The following is a 17,059-nucleotide window of genomic DNA, read 5'->3' as shown; positions in this document are numbered from 1 at the left end:
ACAATTTACCGTGGCATTGCAGAATTCTCGGATCTCGTTTCACGCGAACTGAATCCGAATCCACGACCTCCCGGATGCTTCTGCAGGTCCCTTTTTCTGACGTGAACTTAATATTGGTAAACATAATGCGAGCATTCGAAGGTTGAAAGCGCGCGTACAGAAGAAGACCGCGCCGACTACTTCAGTTCGTGGAACCGGAATTCAATGCGGCTTCGAGTACGTTCGCATAAAGGTTATTCAGCTAAACGCAAGGTCATGGGTACATGTGACTTGGGTCAATCGACCGCGTAAAACAGGCGAACAGGATTCTTAAAAAACAAGAATGCCAGCCATAAAGACATCCAGATCTCACGTTCCCTTTTTTTTCGGGCCGGCGGATATTCGTTTATGAATTATGCTACTGGAACTGCGTTGTTTTCGCGCGCGTATTTCGCCGAACGTATGAACGTTTCAAGAGAAATCATTCAAAAATTGAATAGTATACTGAAAGTAATCGTTTAAATAATAACAATTTACTTGGAACATCAGAAGACAACGCACATAAATTTGTTTCTTCATTCGCATCTTTTGTTATACAACCGAAGCCACTTTTAATTAACTGTAACGCGAAGCAGTCGAGGATTGCGTTTTCGATGTTTAGCAAGTAAAATATGCGACGGTTAAAATAAAAACAAGAATCGTAAATCGTTTTCGGGGATTCTGCAACATTTTGTCGGCGGTTCGTGATTTTGATGAAAAAAAGAAAAATGCGGCCGCAAAATGAAGAAAACGAGAGAAAATCGAATGTAAAAGTGAACTTTCAGGTTTTAAATTGAGACCTGATTTTTTAATGGTAATCAGCGTCGGTATTTTAAGTCATGCGAGAGAGGATCGTTTATTACGGAATGCCCTGAGCGATTTAAAGAGTATAATGTGCTAGTTAGTATTCAATATTAACACGTCAATGTAACGACGACTTTATTAAGTATTAGTTGATTTTTATACAAGTTTTAAAATAATTACGATTCGATATTAAATCATTTGTTCCGATCAACCTTGTCCGAGTTGCCATACTTTCGTACATGATGGTTCTTGTGCGACTGGACATACAACTTCGATATTAAAAATTACAAATTCATGTTCTCCATTTGTTCTATTTACAAGCGCTAAACACATGTTCGGTCTCGTCGTGATTAATAGCCAACAATTCCAATAGAAATAAAAATTCGTGGATCATTCACTAAATACTATCCTATACTGATGAGATCTTTAGTAGACGATTGTTATCCGATCATATTACATAATTCCGAATTCATCTGATTTTGGACGACGAGCAAAGGCGCAATTTAGAGATCGTGCCAGCAGACTTTGGGCAAACAAAGGACGTTCAAATCGTCTTCCTTCCTGTCTGTTCATCACACCTTTTGCAACCTCTTGAACAGGAGGTAGCGGAAAAGTCGAAACGATCATATCGGCTGAAAATGTTGGGCCGCTTAATCAACTTTCCGTTTAAAATGTTAAATTTAAAAGCAGTAAAAAGATTTTCAAAATATATGATTATATTAATCTCTAAAAAATCACTAAATTCGATTTACATTTTTTACATAATTAAATATTTAATTGGCTAATTTGTTCTTGAGATTTCCATATTTTTACGTTTCAGTTGGACACAATAGGTGCAAGAATTAAATTCGGAATTATAGGAATACAAATCCGGATAAAACACTATGTAGAAAGTAATGATCCTATTGTAAACTGTAAACACGATTGTAAAAAGATTTTCAAAATATATGATTATATTAATTTCTACAAAAATCACTAAATTCGATTTACATTTCATAATTAAATATTCAATTAGCTAATTTGTTCTTGAGATTTCCATATTTTTACGTTTCAGTTGGATACAATAGGTGCAAGAATTAAATTCGGAATTATAGGAATACAAATCCGGATAAAATACTATGTAGAAAATAATGATCCTATTGTAAACTGTAAACACGATCGTGTTCACGGACGTTCATTACTAAATCCCAAAATATGAACGACGTTATCCCCACCGCAGCAGTGCATGGAAATCAATAAGGCACTCAAGTACATGTCATTACCGGCGACAGACAAACAATTTTCCCGACAAAAATGAGGCAAATCAATCAAACAGAAACAGCTCACAGTTTGATCGGGAAAAACGCTATACTATATAACAATGCTAATCATGAAATGTTTACAATGTATAGTGAAATCAAACATTCTTTCATTCATACACACGCGCATCATACAAAATCTCTCGTCATTCCAGATATTTTCACGTTCATCCCGGCCATTGTTTCAGTCTCAGTTGTTGCTGATAGTGCTCTCGTAGTAGTTCTTCAAGTATTCGACTTGCAGCTGAATATACTGCGGTTGCTGTTTCGACCATTTCAGCAGAGTGTCGAATGCCTTCTTCATCACAAGCTCCGTGGGTACTTTAGTCTCGCCGTCGAATTCATCTTCGTCCTTATCATCGTCGTCTTCGTAATCATCGTCGTCGTTGCCTTTGGTCCCAACCCCGTCGTGCCTCGTAACGTTCTTCTCTGCTTCCTCGCATCGTGACAAAAATTCGTCGACAGTCTCATTGGGCTTTCGCCCTCCAGAGATTACGCTAATGATGTCCTGAAAGTTAGGTTCCAGAGGATCAACCGGCTCCTCCTTGATCGGACGAATGTCCGTGATTTTGTTGACAATCCGATCCCAGGCAGCTCGAACGTTCAACGCGCTCAGTTCTATCCACGTTTCGGCGAAAAGATCGATGCAGTCCTTCAGATCGTAATCGAAATAAAATTTCCGCACGTCACCGGGAAATTTCAGCACGCGGTTCAACATTTTCAGCCGATACGATCGTTTCGACTTCTCCGCCACCTCTTGTTCAAGAGGTTGCAAAAGGTGCGACGAACAGGCAGGTAGGAAGACGATTTGAACGTCCTCCGTTTGCCCGAAGTCTGCCGGCGCGATCTCTAAGTCGCGCCTCAGCTCGTCGTCCAAAAGCAGAACGACCTTCCCGTCGCTGTCGGGGTACTGGAGTATCATCACGGTCGGTTTGAATTGGTTCTCGAACCAGTCGAGAAACATTGCCCGGTCCATGCGAGCTTCCGGCTGGCCTTTGAACAGGACTGGCAAACGATCCATGCAGTGCTTCAACACTTTCGGATTCTCGTTGTTGTAAATAAATAATGGCTCCAGCTTCTGGCAACCGGACACGTTGCAGCACAGCGAGATGGTCACCCGATCCTGTTTAAATTTCCTGCTCCTGCTCTTCCTGCTCTTGCACTGCTCCAGGAGCGTCGCGGGAAAAGCCTTCCACGCTAGCGTGACGTTCTTCATGTAATAAATATTCTTGTTCGTAACTCCTTCTTGTCGCAGTCTCTCGGTGAGATTCTTTAAAAACTCCTCCGGATCATTCGCTTCGTTGATCCAGCTTCCATTTTGGTCCGCCTCCGCAGTTTCGTCCAGCATCACTTCCTCCTTCAGGCACAGCTCCTCCTTCACGAAGAATTCCGTATGGAGATTCGAATCTCCCGCTGGCTGCTCCGGCAGCTTCACGCAATGGCGCGCCTTGAAATTCGTCAGCCAACCGCGGCTCACCGTCGGTCCACCCAGCTCCTTTTGCAGCTGCACCGCTTTTTCCCAAAGCAACGAGTCCGTGACCGACCTGCCGATCGCGTTTTGTTCCATGAACCACGAGTACAACCGGACGTCCACGTCCTCGACACTCGATTTCCTACTCTCTTTCATCCCCGCGATGTCCCTCGGTTCGGCGGGCTGGTATACCGTCGCTGCGTTCCGCCTGATCCGTCTCGCTGTGCTGGGGTGAATATCAAACTCGCCGGCTATCCGGCCGATCGGCGCGCCCGTTTGCAGCCGCTGCACCAAGTCGAATCTCTCCTGCACCGACAGCACTAGTTCCTGGTCGATTTTAATGCCACTCGCCATTCTTTAATCGGGATATTTCAACGACTCAGACACCAACAACATTCCATGCCCATAGGCACGCGACGAGTGACGTTTCGCCTAGCTAACCGTGCACCACCTAGCTGCGGCTGACGGTACGTGTAACGAACCCGCGCGCACATGCGCCGCGCAGCGTCCAAAGATGGCGCCTTTTTCTCTCGCTCCGGCGAAAGATCACGCGCTTTCATTTCGCTGGCAGTTTTTGAATTTAGCGTAGTTTTGTTTACGGGTTCAATGGGAATATATGGATTCAAGTATTGTCAATGGTTGTCTGCTGACTGGCGATCTTTTCGGTAAGTCCGGATAAGCTTCGATTTTCCAAATTGATTTTTAACCATTCACAATGTAAGACGATGCGGTGGATTTCAATAATGCTCTTTAGGTACGATGTTTTATTTCTCTACGATTATTATTGTCATTTTATATGTGTGTTTACTGTATACTTGGTGTACGAAACGGTCGCGCAGCGTTTAAAAATGGCGCATTTCTCGCTAGTTCTGGCGAGAAATCGCATCTTTTCTTTCGATGCTGGTTTTTAAACGTTTTATCTTTTAATTTAGTTTCGTTGATATATGCGGTGGAAATAAATAAGTTGACGTGTCAACCGTGGTTTTGATAATTGGCGACCCTTTATGGAAGATAGATTAAAGTATAAATGAACTGTTCAATGTTTCGCCAGTTTTAAATGTACATCCCAACGGCGTCCGACATTACTGACGCACTACGCCAATGGTAAGGTATCGCATTTCCTCCTATTAACGTTTATTGGTAATATTTTATATTGTATTAATTTATTTAACCGTTGAATATGCAGATGAAAGCGTAGGAAATATGGAAATAAAAGTGTGGACGCGAATGTTGCTCAGCTTGACTATTGCTGTAGTTGAAATATAGACGATCTGTATGGTATTTAAAAATTATTAAAAAATTGCTAGACTAATGAATCTTACTCCTGCACACTTCCAGGCCGCAGCTTGATCCGTTAATGAGGGCCCGTATAGAAATTTTCTATGCTCTAATTGCCTGACGATTCTGAGACAGGATCCACCTCGGATTGAATGTGAAGTAAAATGGTAGGAATATGGAGCCAGCTTAAGGACTAAGAAAAGCATGCAGTAGTAGGTCCCATTACTGTAATATGATATTCTTAAAGAATAGTCGCACGCCAATTATAAATAAATTTTAATGATTTGTACATTAAAAATATAGTACAGGTTTTAAGAAGTAAAACTAAAACGTTTATCGTCTATGTAAATGCTTAGCAATTGGTAATATCAGTCTTAAAAAATGTACACGCGCACTAGTTACCAATAAATTGTAGCGATTCGAAAAATGCACATTTTTCGTGTTCTTGTTCTTCGGCGATGACGTAATCGATCGAATACGATCAAGTGTCAAGTGTGCATTCCCGGCCTGGAGCAATGCGAGCCGAACGAATTTCTTCTGGATCTTCGGGATCCACCATTGCAATTTACATTTAACGATGCAATAAAACGCCTGGAGGATTCAAAATTTCATAACTGGCCGGCTGCGAGCGAGCGCGCGCGCCCATATTTTCGTTATAAATTTCAGAAGTTATCAGCCTCTCCTTTGAAAAAACGTTGTAATAATTAGCCTTTCCCCGAAGACTCGACGGCCTACACTTAATCACGTTAACCGAATCGGCCCGGGCCCGGCGATTCGCGTACAATACCGGCCGCGTAATTTATTGAAAACGAGTGCGTGCAAATCGGCAGTTTGATTGCACGGAGAGATCACAGCGGCAGATCGTAATTTTCATTTTATTGGAGTACTGCCGCGATATCCTCTTGGATCGCGTTGCATTTTTGTAGCCGAGGGTCAATGAAGGCTTTAACCTTCGCGCACAGGCCGCCACGATGATTGCGATAGACGAAACGCGGGGGAATCGCGCGAGTAGTTTCACTGTAACGAGATAAAAACTTAATTAGACGGTTTCACGAAACGCGACTGCTCGTTATTATCGGTTGTCATACGTCAATCTATTTTTGAGGGGCCTGTTACTATTCGTGGAAGACCTGCCATTCATGGAGACTAGGCGATATTAGTGGACAGAGGTGCTCAATTTCTTTGGTATCATGTAAAACATTGATTTGGCGCCCAAATCCTGAAGCTTGTACTAAATTTCGAAATTTGAACATTTAGCGACTGAAAGTAGAGTTTGAAAAATTTAACTTTATCACAGTGAAAAGTTATCTCTAAACTTCTTTTATATTTTTGTCGAAATCACATTATTCAATCTGTTTACATTTTAGATAATAGTTTTTAGTTCGTGAGTCAACATAATTTTCTTAATTCAAGTGTGCCAGTACTTGCCAACTGTGGGAAAAGGTTCCGGAAGCAACGAATAACTTTGTCATTTTGTACAATTTTTACTTTTAAACGATTGAGAAACAAAGCTGAAATTTATATTGATATTCTTTTAAAAAGTCTAAATCTTCTATTTAATAATTATCTATAAACAAATATTCGTAAACTGTACATATTTCTTGACGCCTCAGGGTGGTATCCTCTTAAAGGTGCAATTTATCTTGGAAATGAACACTTGTTATCTGTTTCGTATCATTTGAAAGATCTACTGCTCGTCCTTCCTCAAACAAATCTTCCAAGCTTTTAGTTTGGTTGAAAATTTCTGTTGTTTTTAGTTTAATTGCAGCATCAAACACTTTAGATATATTTTTTTTTATTCGAGTTTCACTGAAAAGTGAAATCTTGAAATAAGTTTTGAAATCTTGAAAATGTTTTTAGAAGTTCTCGTTACTTCATGTTCTCCTTTAATTTCAAATTAAACAATAAATTACGATTAGACTGCGAATCTTTGTGCAGAATCAAAATTGTCCGAGTTAATTGTAAGAAACATAAATTAGCTGGAAATATCTTTCCTCTTTGAATTATTATAATAAGTTAAGGATAATGTAACAGTATCCTTCTCTAATGCTTCCACGATTTTGTATTTGATTTATTCATTTTTGTTATAAATGTATAAAATCCACGGTTTACTTATGATGAATGAGTAACAGTGCATTGAAATTAAGAAGATCCTCGGTCTATGAACATATTGGTCATCGTAGCTTTAATATGACGACCCAATAGCATTATTAGCAATATTATAGGCATTTTCATCAGAATCTTCATCTTAAAATTGTTAAAAACTTCGTTGCAGATGTTGAAGTCTACGATCTTGGGTCCTATGAAGAATGATCGAAGCTGTCGAGCGTTATTTGTCAAAAGGATCTACAAGAATCCACCGTAAGATTATACAAATTTGATAGCGCCATCAACTGGTCGAACTGAAATTACGATACACGTAAACTTAATTTAATCGATAGCTTCTACATAGTGTTCTTCTGCCTACATCGTTAAAGGCGAAGGTTCGAGCGGTCCCGCGCCCTGTATTTTACAAAAACGTTCCCGATAAGAAAAAGAATGGCGGTGTATGCGCTCGATCTACCGCCAGAAATTTTTCTCAGAAGTGTTTTGCACCGTACTTTTATCCCCATCGGAACCGCAAATCGTGGTATGCCGCACATTGTTATGCGTGCCACGACATACTGAGCGCAGCTTTCTTTCAAACCGGCCAGGAACTTTTCATCGTCAAATTTCAACTTGTTCTCCGTGCCCCTTCTTTTAATTCCCGTTCGAATCAGTGGGGAGCGGTAAATGACCAACGGAATGCTCGTCGGCTTCGTTTGACGCCGTTTCCGATAAACGTAAGTCCATCGAAATCAAAATTCAATGCGAAGACGGAAGATTACTGTAAAGAGAGCTAATGGAATAATCGTCGTTGTCTGCATGTGTAGTCTAAAAAAGAATGTTTACTTATTTGCATACCTTGTAGTCGTTTTCATTGCGTACGTTGCTATCTCTGATTTCTGAAGTAAAACAGTCAATTAATATATAGGGTGTTTATTTTATCCTGCATATTGAAGCATCTCTGTTATCTTTGCTGTAAATAAAAAAGAAATGTGTCAGAATAACTTCGTTCAGTTCAGAGCTAAGAATATTTATGATACATGTTTTTATACTCTCACAAGCTCATTTTTTTCAAATATTGAAGGTCATCGCTATTTTTTTTTTAAATATTAACACCTATTTCTTATAACACAGCACTGTGGTGCACGTCAAGACGAATTCAACGATCTCTGTCACTGTGAACTTGAAATTACCTTTAAAAAGATTGGGTTAGTGTGCAGAAAATAGCGACGATCTTCAATACTTGAAAAAAATAACTCTAAGAGAATGTATAACACGAATCATAATATTCTTAACTATGAACTAAACAAAGTTGTCCCGACACATTCTTTGATACCAGCAAAAGTAACTAAGATATTTTAATATGTAGAATAAAATAAACATCCTGCAGATCTATTGGAGTCGGTAGAATTTAGGATTAAAAATAAATACTCAATAGAATGTGATATTGATTGAACAAATCTTTATTGACTTATGGCATGCTTAAGTGCAAAAAAGACTGTACATTAGCGGAGGCTGTCTACGTTATTATTTAATTTTGCGAAAAAGTTAGATCTAGTGAAATCTAGCGTGAACGCAACGTCGGGTCTTAATTGGTGAACTATTATATGTATAAATTGAACGAACGGTTACTTCGCCCAGCAGATATCGCGGTGATCGTTGTAACAAATATTTCCGCGGTTCGATGTTCTCGAACCGGAATTCTGCACCGGGCGTCGTACTTAAATGGTAAACGATACAATTTCTCAGCGGATGCCGCAACGAAATTCCCGGCGATCCTTGCAAGGCATCCGCGCATCCTGTTTGGAGGGGGAGAACCTTTGGCAATCGCGTACTGCCAAATTATAAGGGAACAAAAACAGTTGTCTGCGGGCGCCACCAGACGAGCTCTCCCTTTCTCTCTCTCTCTCTCTCTCTCTCTTTCTCTCTCTCTCTCTCTCTTTCTCTCTCTCTCTCTCTTTCTCTCTCTCTCTCTCTCTTTCTCTCTCTCTCTCTCTCTCTCTCTTTCTCTCTCTCTCTCTCTCTTTCTCTCTCTCTTTCTCTCTCTATTGTTTTCTTCTATCTTTCATCTTCCATCAGAAGATCGATACAATACCATGCTCTATCCGCGGAAAGAAATCCTCGTCGCTGTTGGTTAAACGTTTTTGCGGCACAGTGATATCAGCGATTTTTTTTTCGTAAACTCGTCGCGAATTCACAGTTGATTTCCTGCGACTAAACGGCGGAACAGCGCTAGTCGGACTTCTACGGAAACAAAATTTGCATGCATGCACAAATGACACGTACAACTTTTTCTCGGAAGAACTACTTCTAGCTTCTAGCATCTAACGCGTGCTTAACGGTGGTTGGGATATTTCACTAATCAATGTTAATTATAGCGTTTACTTGCTCGCTACCGGTACTCGTTATTTTATTCGCGTGTTTCGCGAAATTCAACGAACGAAATTTAGAGGGTAGAGCGTGTAATGTTAAGTAGAATAGAAATAAGGTCTGGTCTTGGACGAGAATCGTTTTAGACCAAAATAGCGGTGTTGCTAACACCTGCTAACACCTTTAATTATCGGTCGGTTATTAAGAGATTTCTGTATCACCGTGCCATTTTAAGGAAAGAAACTTCCAGGCTTGTTTTGTTTGCGAGTGTTAATAATAATAGAATTATCTACTGCGTTAGATGGTTAATTAGATGACGCAAAATAAGAATAGTCCTGGCAAATGGTCTTCAAGGTACCTATTTAGAAGCAGAAGGATCAATTTCTTCCATCAACATTGTCTAACAAATTAGCATCGTGAATAGCAGAAAAACTGCTAAATCAGAAGAGATCTTATTAATGACTTCAAAGATTTAGTATTTAGTAGATCATCTATTTAGAAGTAGAGAGATCTATTTCTTCAGTCGACGCTGTCCAATCAGTTAGCATTGTGCAAAGACAGAAGAATGGCTAGTCAGGTGCCACTGAAACAAGAATAGAAGCTACTAATAGCTTCAAGCTTTTTGGATTCAGTGGAACGTCGTTTTAAAAGTAGAAGAATCAATCTCTTCAATTAACACTGACCAACCAGGCGGCATTATGTAAAGATAGAAAAATGGCTAACCAGAGATATCGCTGAAATAGAAATAGACGTTAAAAATGGCGTTAAAAATGGCTCTGAAATTTCTCAATATGGCCAAACCTCCGTTCAGCGGTGGAAGAAAATAAAACGTGGTTCTAACAAGGTTATTCGACAGGCAGTCGACACGGTAGACACGGAGATAGAAAAATGATTGGTTAAACAAGTTAAGGCATGTGATCCGCTTTGCCAATATTCTGTGCGAGATCCGCTTTGCCAATATTCCGAAAAGTTGTCGTGCAATAATCTGCAAACGATCACAAACATCGTAAATCGCGTAGTCACGGTTCCGGTTGGGTCGACCGAGGGTTTATCTTCGAAGAATAGAGCCAGGGTCCGAAGACCGTTAACAACCGGAAGAAGCCTTGCTTCGCCAGGTAGGAAAACTTTCCCGAAGTTCTCACTGACAGGTGTCAACCAGGCTGGCTGTGCAGAATTTCCAAGGTACCACGGTCGAGGCCACCTTGTTGATCCTGGATTAGCAGATTCCGTTCGAGACGGCGGTTCCATTGTGTTGCCACCGAAGACAATGTCAGCCCGCGGGGCCCTAAGCCCGGCGTTGGCCAGGAGAAAGCGAGAAAAAGATGGCGGTTTAGGTAGGTGGTAGTCCGTAGGTGGTAGTAGGAGTCCCGCGAGGGTTTCTCGGAAAGCCGAAAACCGAAACACGAGACCCGGCCCTCGGCCTCCGGGAGGGCGGCGTGGCGGCGTGTGTGACACCGGAGAATCAGCCGCCATTCCACAGTGGCCAATTCTCTCTTTCCTCACGGCTCTGCTCCTCCTCGTTCCTTCGTTCTAGACGACGCACGAGGGCGAGGACGAAGATGACGGGGACAACAACGCGAGAGAGCGTGGCCCGCACCGGCGCGGTGGCCCGGCTCGTCTAAGTGGCCGCGCGGACCATTCCGAGGGCCTTATCGAGTTTCAGCCGCCGCCGCCGCCGCGCAGGTAACGTCTTAATTGGTGTTCAGGCTCTCGCGGATACATTGTCGCTTCGGTCAACGGAGTGTCGTGAAATTTTAATCCGTCTCTCTCTCTCTCTCTCTTTCTTTCTTTCTTTCTTTTTCACCCTCTCTCTTTCTTTCTCGGTACCTGCGTCCAGCTTCTTTTCCGCAGCACGCACCGATCGGTGGGATCCGATCTGAGGCCGAAACAAAGTTGCACGCAGCCCCGAACGCCGGACCAGTTCCAAATGGATGGGACTGATACGGTTTTTCTCGTTCTTTTTTTTCTTTCTTTTCGAGATCGAATGTCGCCTTGCTCCTTTTACGTTTCCGACGTGACGGTCGCTGCAGACGGGATCAACAGGTGGGCCTTGTTTGCGCGTTCAGTCGATTTTTAATTAGATGGATAGTGACTTTTTGAGGTAACGTCTCAGGGAGAGGGTGGTTTTGGGGGTGTATTTGTAGGGGACATTTGCAGTGGGAACAAAGCTCTGTTATTAGTTTACCCTTGATATCACATTTCCGTAGACTTTTTGATCCCTTGTTCCTTTTTTCTATATTCTTTTATTTATTTTCGCATCTGCTTATTGACGGCAATGAGAGGTGCGAGACGGCCGAGCCAATGAGCGGAACCGGGCTTTATGCACTCGTTGGCTCGGCCGCCTCGCGTCAACCGTGCTCGCCTCTTATTGGTCAGTATTTTTCGTTAATAATTCGTACAGAAAGCCGCGGATTGCATTTTCGCTGAGGAAAAAGTTACTTCAAATCACCTCAGGAACTCCCCATTTTTGGGACACCCTGTATAATGTTAAGTTGTGTAAGAAAATATAGTACCGTGCAGCCGTCGACGCGATCAGGCTTATGAAACAACCATAGAATTGTGAGATCGTTTCAAAAAATTGAGAAGAGCCGATTTCTGATCTCTGATATGTATTAGCTTTCTTGAATTCTTTTAATCTTTTTTATCATTTCGAATTTTCGTTTTCAATTCCAATCAGAAGTGCATAAAATCTGTAGTTTATGAATTCAACCCCCAATGATCTTACATTTTTGCAACTTCATTCGTCCCTTGGTGTGTAATTGTCAAAATGGTCAGACTTTAACACAATGATCGATTAACTTTGCAAATTCTTTCTTCGAAAATTAAGGATTAAAATTATGTGCAATAAGTTTAAAGCAAGATTGTTATGTATTAATAATAATATTATTATGTAGATTATTATATACGATGTGTAAAATGTATTTATTCGATCTCGGTGAGAAATGTGCGACATTGGCATGACTGAAACAGCCATAATTATAAAAATAATCGACCTCATGCCACTAGGGCAAACACTATCGCTCGTATCATCGACCAATTCGGTATTAACAACCTGTTATTGTCTGCACACGACAGAAGCACCAGTTTCCACGGCATTGAAGAGATATGTTAAGCTTTTTACACTCGTCGATACCGATAATGTCGCCCAATGACGTCGCGTTTCTGACCGTTCGTTTCGGTTCTGCTGTTCGCATATTACGGCTTGTGTCGCGAACGTACGCGGACCGATAACGTTATTTATGCGACCATCGAGGAGGACACGCGAAACCGGACCGTGGGAAAACTGAGAATTTAATGGCCGTCGATTATGCCGACTGCTCGCCTTCGGCAAAAATTTTCCATCGTCTTAAAAAGACGACGGTATTTCATTCCACTATACTTAACAGTTAGCGTAGAAAGTGTACAGATCGGGGGAGGGGAGGGGGGGGGTAAGTTTCTTTAAATTTGACAAATTAACATGAATTTTTTTTAGATGATAGATCGACTAGTCTACTAGACAACGGTTGAAAAATTATTTTCAAAAAATGTAAAAATATAATTGAGATATTAAAAAGATTAGAAGATGATGTTCTTTTAACTTTTCTTTATATGATCGAAAGTTGCAAAATACTACGATTTTTGCAATCTTTAATTGTTTGTAGCTCGTAACAACGTTAACAGATTTCGATGAAATTTTCCGTATGCAAATAAGTAATTTTCGTTATGGGCTTGAAAAAATATCATTCTTTAATTTTTTTTATCGTGCCAAAGAATTACAATTTTTGAAAACGATTTGTCAGTCATTCTTTAACAGACTAATTCTTCTACCATCTCAAACAAAATTTAGATTGCTTAGCCCAATTATATAAAAGTTATTCCGTTTTAAAAGTTGTGCAAATACATTTTAACGTGTCAGTCTAGCCCCGTCATTCATCAAATCTGTTCCCTTTATTCTGTTCCTTACAAACACTCTCAGTATCACTTTTGACCCTGACCTACGTCAGGGCTCGAAATTAACCAGAACGCAGCATTCAGATCGCAAGGACTACCCCTCCGGACTCCCGTTGCGCGTTTCGTTCCCCATGATCGCCTAAATGTTCGGAGCACCACCTCAGGTCAGTACCGTAAAAAAACTCCGAAGCATGAAATACGTCGTCAAGGTCATTGAAATCAGTGTCGAGAATCCCATTCTAAATAATTACCTGCTTTCCTACTATCTTCCCTAGGCAACCGACAGATTTCTCACTTGCTAACCTGTTTGTTCAGTAAGCTTGTTTTGTCCTTCTTCTCCGAGGCCAGATCTAAATACTTACAAGGAAGATTTCCCACATAAGTAGCTCCAAAAATAGCTTTAAACGGCCTTCTCTCGTAAATTTGCTTTACTTTTTTTGATTTCGTTACATTCTTGTGAGTAGAATACACAATTGTTGAACATTTATTGAACTATCTCATTCGACTCCATTTTTCTGACGAATGTCAAATTTTTCGAGCGAATGGCGCGCATATTAGTTAATAGGGGATAGGATATTACAACTTCTGATCGTTGGTTTTCCAAAACTAATTCGACATGTTGGACATCTGCCCTCTTAGAGACTCGAATCTTTTGTGAAAGTCTATAAGTCTGTTTACGCGGTGCTATAATCTCGAAAATGTTGCTGCATATGAACTGGGGGAAGCTTAATCGTGCAATAAAACATAGTTGCAACAAGACCGATATCCGATCATCTTCAGCCATGTATCAAATTTCCGATTATCTCCCCTATTTGGTCAGAGCGCGTATTTTGTTTCCTCCCAACTCGAAGTAGATCTGGATTCTTATGAAAGTCGATGCACTTTGTTTTGATTTTCAATGTGTTGCTACGTATGAACTGGGGGAAGCTTAATCGTGCAATAAAACATAGTTGCAACAAGGACGATATCCGAACATCTTCAGCCATGTATCAAATTTCTGATCACCTCCCCCACTTGGTCAGAGCGCTCGTTTTGTTTCCTCCCAATTAGAAGTAGATCTGGATTCTTGTGAAAGTCGATGCACTCTGTTTTGATTTTCAATGTGTTGCTACGTATGAACTGGGGGAGCTTAATCGTGCAATAAAACATAGTCGCAATCAGAACTGTGACATCTTTACCAAGTACGAGACCCGTTGAAATCACCGATAATTATTTCATCAACACCGAGTTTGACGACAAAACAAGAGCATTTTTACGTTTAGCGTGAAATATAGGTAAATAGTTCATGTCTAAAAAAAGTTTTTCAAAAGATTAACTGTTGAAATGTCTAAATAAAGCATATATTGCGTTTTTGCTTTTAAAAATGTTCTCGTTTTTGTTTATTTTCCCGCTAATCGTCATTGCGAACGTAAGTGTACGCTCAATTTTATGAGTAACTGTATCTGTCAGTGAAGTTAATAAAATTTATAACATATTATGTATTTATTTATTATTAATAATATAAATAAAATGAAATTATAAATACAACAAATGGTTTCCAGTACCATTTGTATTGCTATTTTTTATGAAATAAAGATAGCAAGTAAAAATCATCGACGAAATTCGGTGTCGATGAAATGATTATCGACGAATCTAGGTGTTGTGAAATGATTATCGACGAATCTAGGTGTCGTGAAATGACTGTCGAGAAAACATCGTGTCGGTGAGTGACTGCCAGGGATTTAAACGTGTCGGTGAAATGATTGTTGATGAAGCGATTGTCGAGCTTTGTCGGTGAAATGCGATGCCAATGAAATCGTGTCGGTGAAATGATCGTCGACGAAATAATCATCGATGAAGTAACAATACCAGAGTACCATCAGACACATATTCAACAGATTTCCTATTTGCTACCCCGTTTGGCGAAGAAGCTATTCGGAACGCAAAGGCGGCCGCCGCCGCACGGATTTCCGAAAACCGGCGAACGATGTTGGATTCGCATTGTTTTGCGCGGTGGTACGCAAACCGTGGTACATGGGTGGCGGTCCTGCACCCCGTAGAAGTAACTCGGTTAAGCGAAAGGCACGCGCACGGCTCAAAACATTCGCAAAAAGCCGGCGAAGCGATGCGGTTTTTGCAGAAACGCGTACGAGGAAATCGGCCGCGCATGTTTTTGCTCGGCAACATTTCGGGGACCAACGAGGGGGGCAGTTTCGGAGGGAGGGGGGGCTTGGCGTAGCGACGAACGGAGAAGGAATTCAATAATCTCTTTACCAGGGTGTCACGTCGGTGCCGCAGTTGCCCCAGCAAGTTTTTTCGTTTATCACGTACGAATCGGGGAGACCTTCCAGCGGACCGTGGGATCAAACAGGATTTCCGACAAGGTGCGGTAACCGAATACACGCCGATCCTGTCCGCCGTTCCGTGGTATTTCGACCGAGGAAAGTATTCCTTTCCAATCCATTTAACGATCGCTAGGTCAACCCTGCGATGGAACTCCGCTCCCGGCTGCTGAACGCCATCGGCCGATCCTCTGATAGATCGGCTCCTTGGGACTGATCGGTTGCTTGTCTACCTCGATGGTTAGACTGTCCGGTTTTTGTTTGCTCAGTCGAGTGCCTGATCGAAGCTACATTGTGGTATTTTCACGATAACTTAGCTGACGCGTCGAAGATTTCGTGGTTACGCCGAACTTTTCGGTTTATTTTGCACTCTGTTAACAAATCAGGATTTTGTTCATGGATTTTGCATAATACAGTTTGTATTATGTTAATGCATTTTGTACAATACATTGGGCAAATGTATTTTGTTGGTATAGATTGTAAAATATATTATATAAATGTATTTTGTTTACGTATATTTTGTACGACACATCATATTTTATTTCATTAATGTATTTTCTTAATGTATTCTAGTAAAATTCTGTTTTGGTAAATGTTTAAATAAAAATGTACTGAAAAGTTTTCAGGATTGTATGAAGTCTTTATTGTTGCAGCTAATTTATCGTGATAACAGAAATGGGTTTTGATTTTATGCAGTCATAAAACTGCACTATTACTCTTCAACCAATTTCATAGAGTAAATAAAATTTATAATGTATATAAAATTTATTTATATAGAGTTTATAAAGTTTCAGCTCGTAAATAAAGCTTGTAAATAAAAATGGGCCATTTGGGACAAGGAGGTACAATTATTCGAGCCTTGCGCCTCGTCAATCGGCAACCCTAATCGGTAACTACAAAAACGGGCCTCGAGGCGCGAATAATCGTACTTTCCCTTTCCAAATTGTCCATTTTCGTTTACAAGCTGAAGGACAACTGGGGAGAATTTACTGCGGATCAGCTTTCCAAGATTAATCGTTTTCTCGTTGAGTCACTGTTTCATCAATCGGATTGTCTACTATTTGTTTCCCGTCTACGAAGACGGCACTTCGTTAGGTTGATATAAGAGACACTGGTTCTGTTCTATGTACACTTTAATACACGGTGTTACAAGTGATTCGCGATTTCAGATATCATGTTGCGTTCTACGTTCGACGATGTATTCGTGTAGTCGTCAATTTAAATTCTGTCTCTCGTCATGTCCTGTCCATCGTCGGCTCGGTTTTTCAAGTCATTGATTACGATTGGATTTTGGCGGAGGAATATAGCGATTTTTAATAGAACGGGGATTTTAGGAGTTTAGATTGAGCAGTAGGAAACTGTCAGAAAGATCTCTTCGGTATTGCTTTCGGTCGTTAACACGTTCCGTGCCACGTGTACCATCGATGGTACACGCTTGCATGTTTACTTAGTGAACTGAACAAATTGTTTACAAGAAATTTAGA

General features: G+C 40.9%; 1 protein-coding gene and 1 long non-coding RNA gene across 2 annotated transcripts; one reads left to right on the top strand and one right to left on the bottom strand.

The window, feature by feature from the left end:
- Positions 1–2,310: 2,310 nt before the first annotated feature.
- Positions 2,311–3,945, bottom strand: LOC117224857 (jerky protein homolog-like). The gene has a single exon (XM_033478037.2). It carries the CDS (start codon positions 3,943–3,945, stop codon positions 2,311–2,313), a length of 1,635 nt encoding a protein of 544 aa, XP_033333928.2.
- A 3,205-nt stretch (positions 3,946–7,150) lies between these two features.
- Positions 7,151–7,877, top strand: LOC117224910 (uncharacterized). The gene is made up of 2 exons (XR_004491365.2): positions 7,151–7,230; positions 7,311–7,877. It is a non-coding gene; the product is annotated as an uncharacterized LOC117224910 (long non-coding RNA).
- The last annotated feature ends 9,182 nt before the right edge of the window (positions 7,878–17,059 follow it).

Source organism: Megalopta genalis, chromosome 13 (genome assembly GCF_051020955.1).
Source record: "Megalopta genalis isolate 19385.01 chromosome 13, iyMegGena1_principal, whole genome shotgun sequence".
NCBI lineage: Eukaryota > Metazoa > Arthropoda > Insecta > Hymenoptera > Halictidae > Megalopta > Megalopta genalis.
This window is presented reverse-complemented; position numbering and strand designations above follow the sequence as displayed.

Coding starts and splice junctions, on each gene's coding strand:
- LOC117224857 (XM_033478037.2), bottom strand. CDS start 3,945: ATGGCGAGTGGCATTAAAATCGACCAGGAACTAGTGCTGTCGGTGCAG.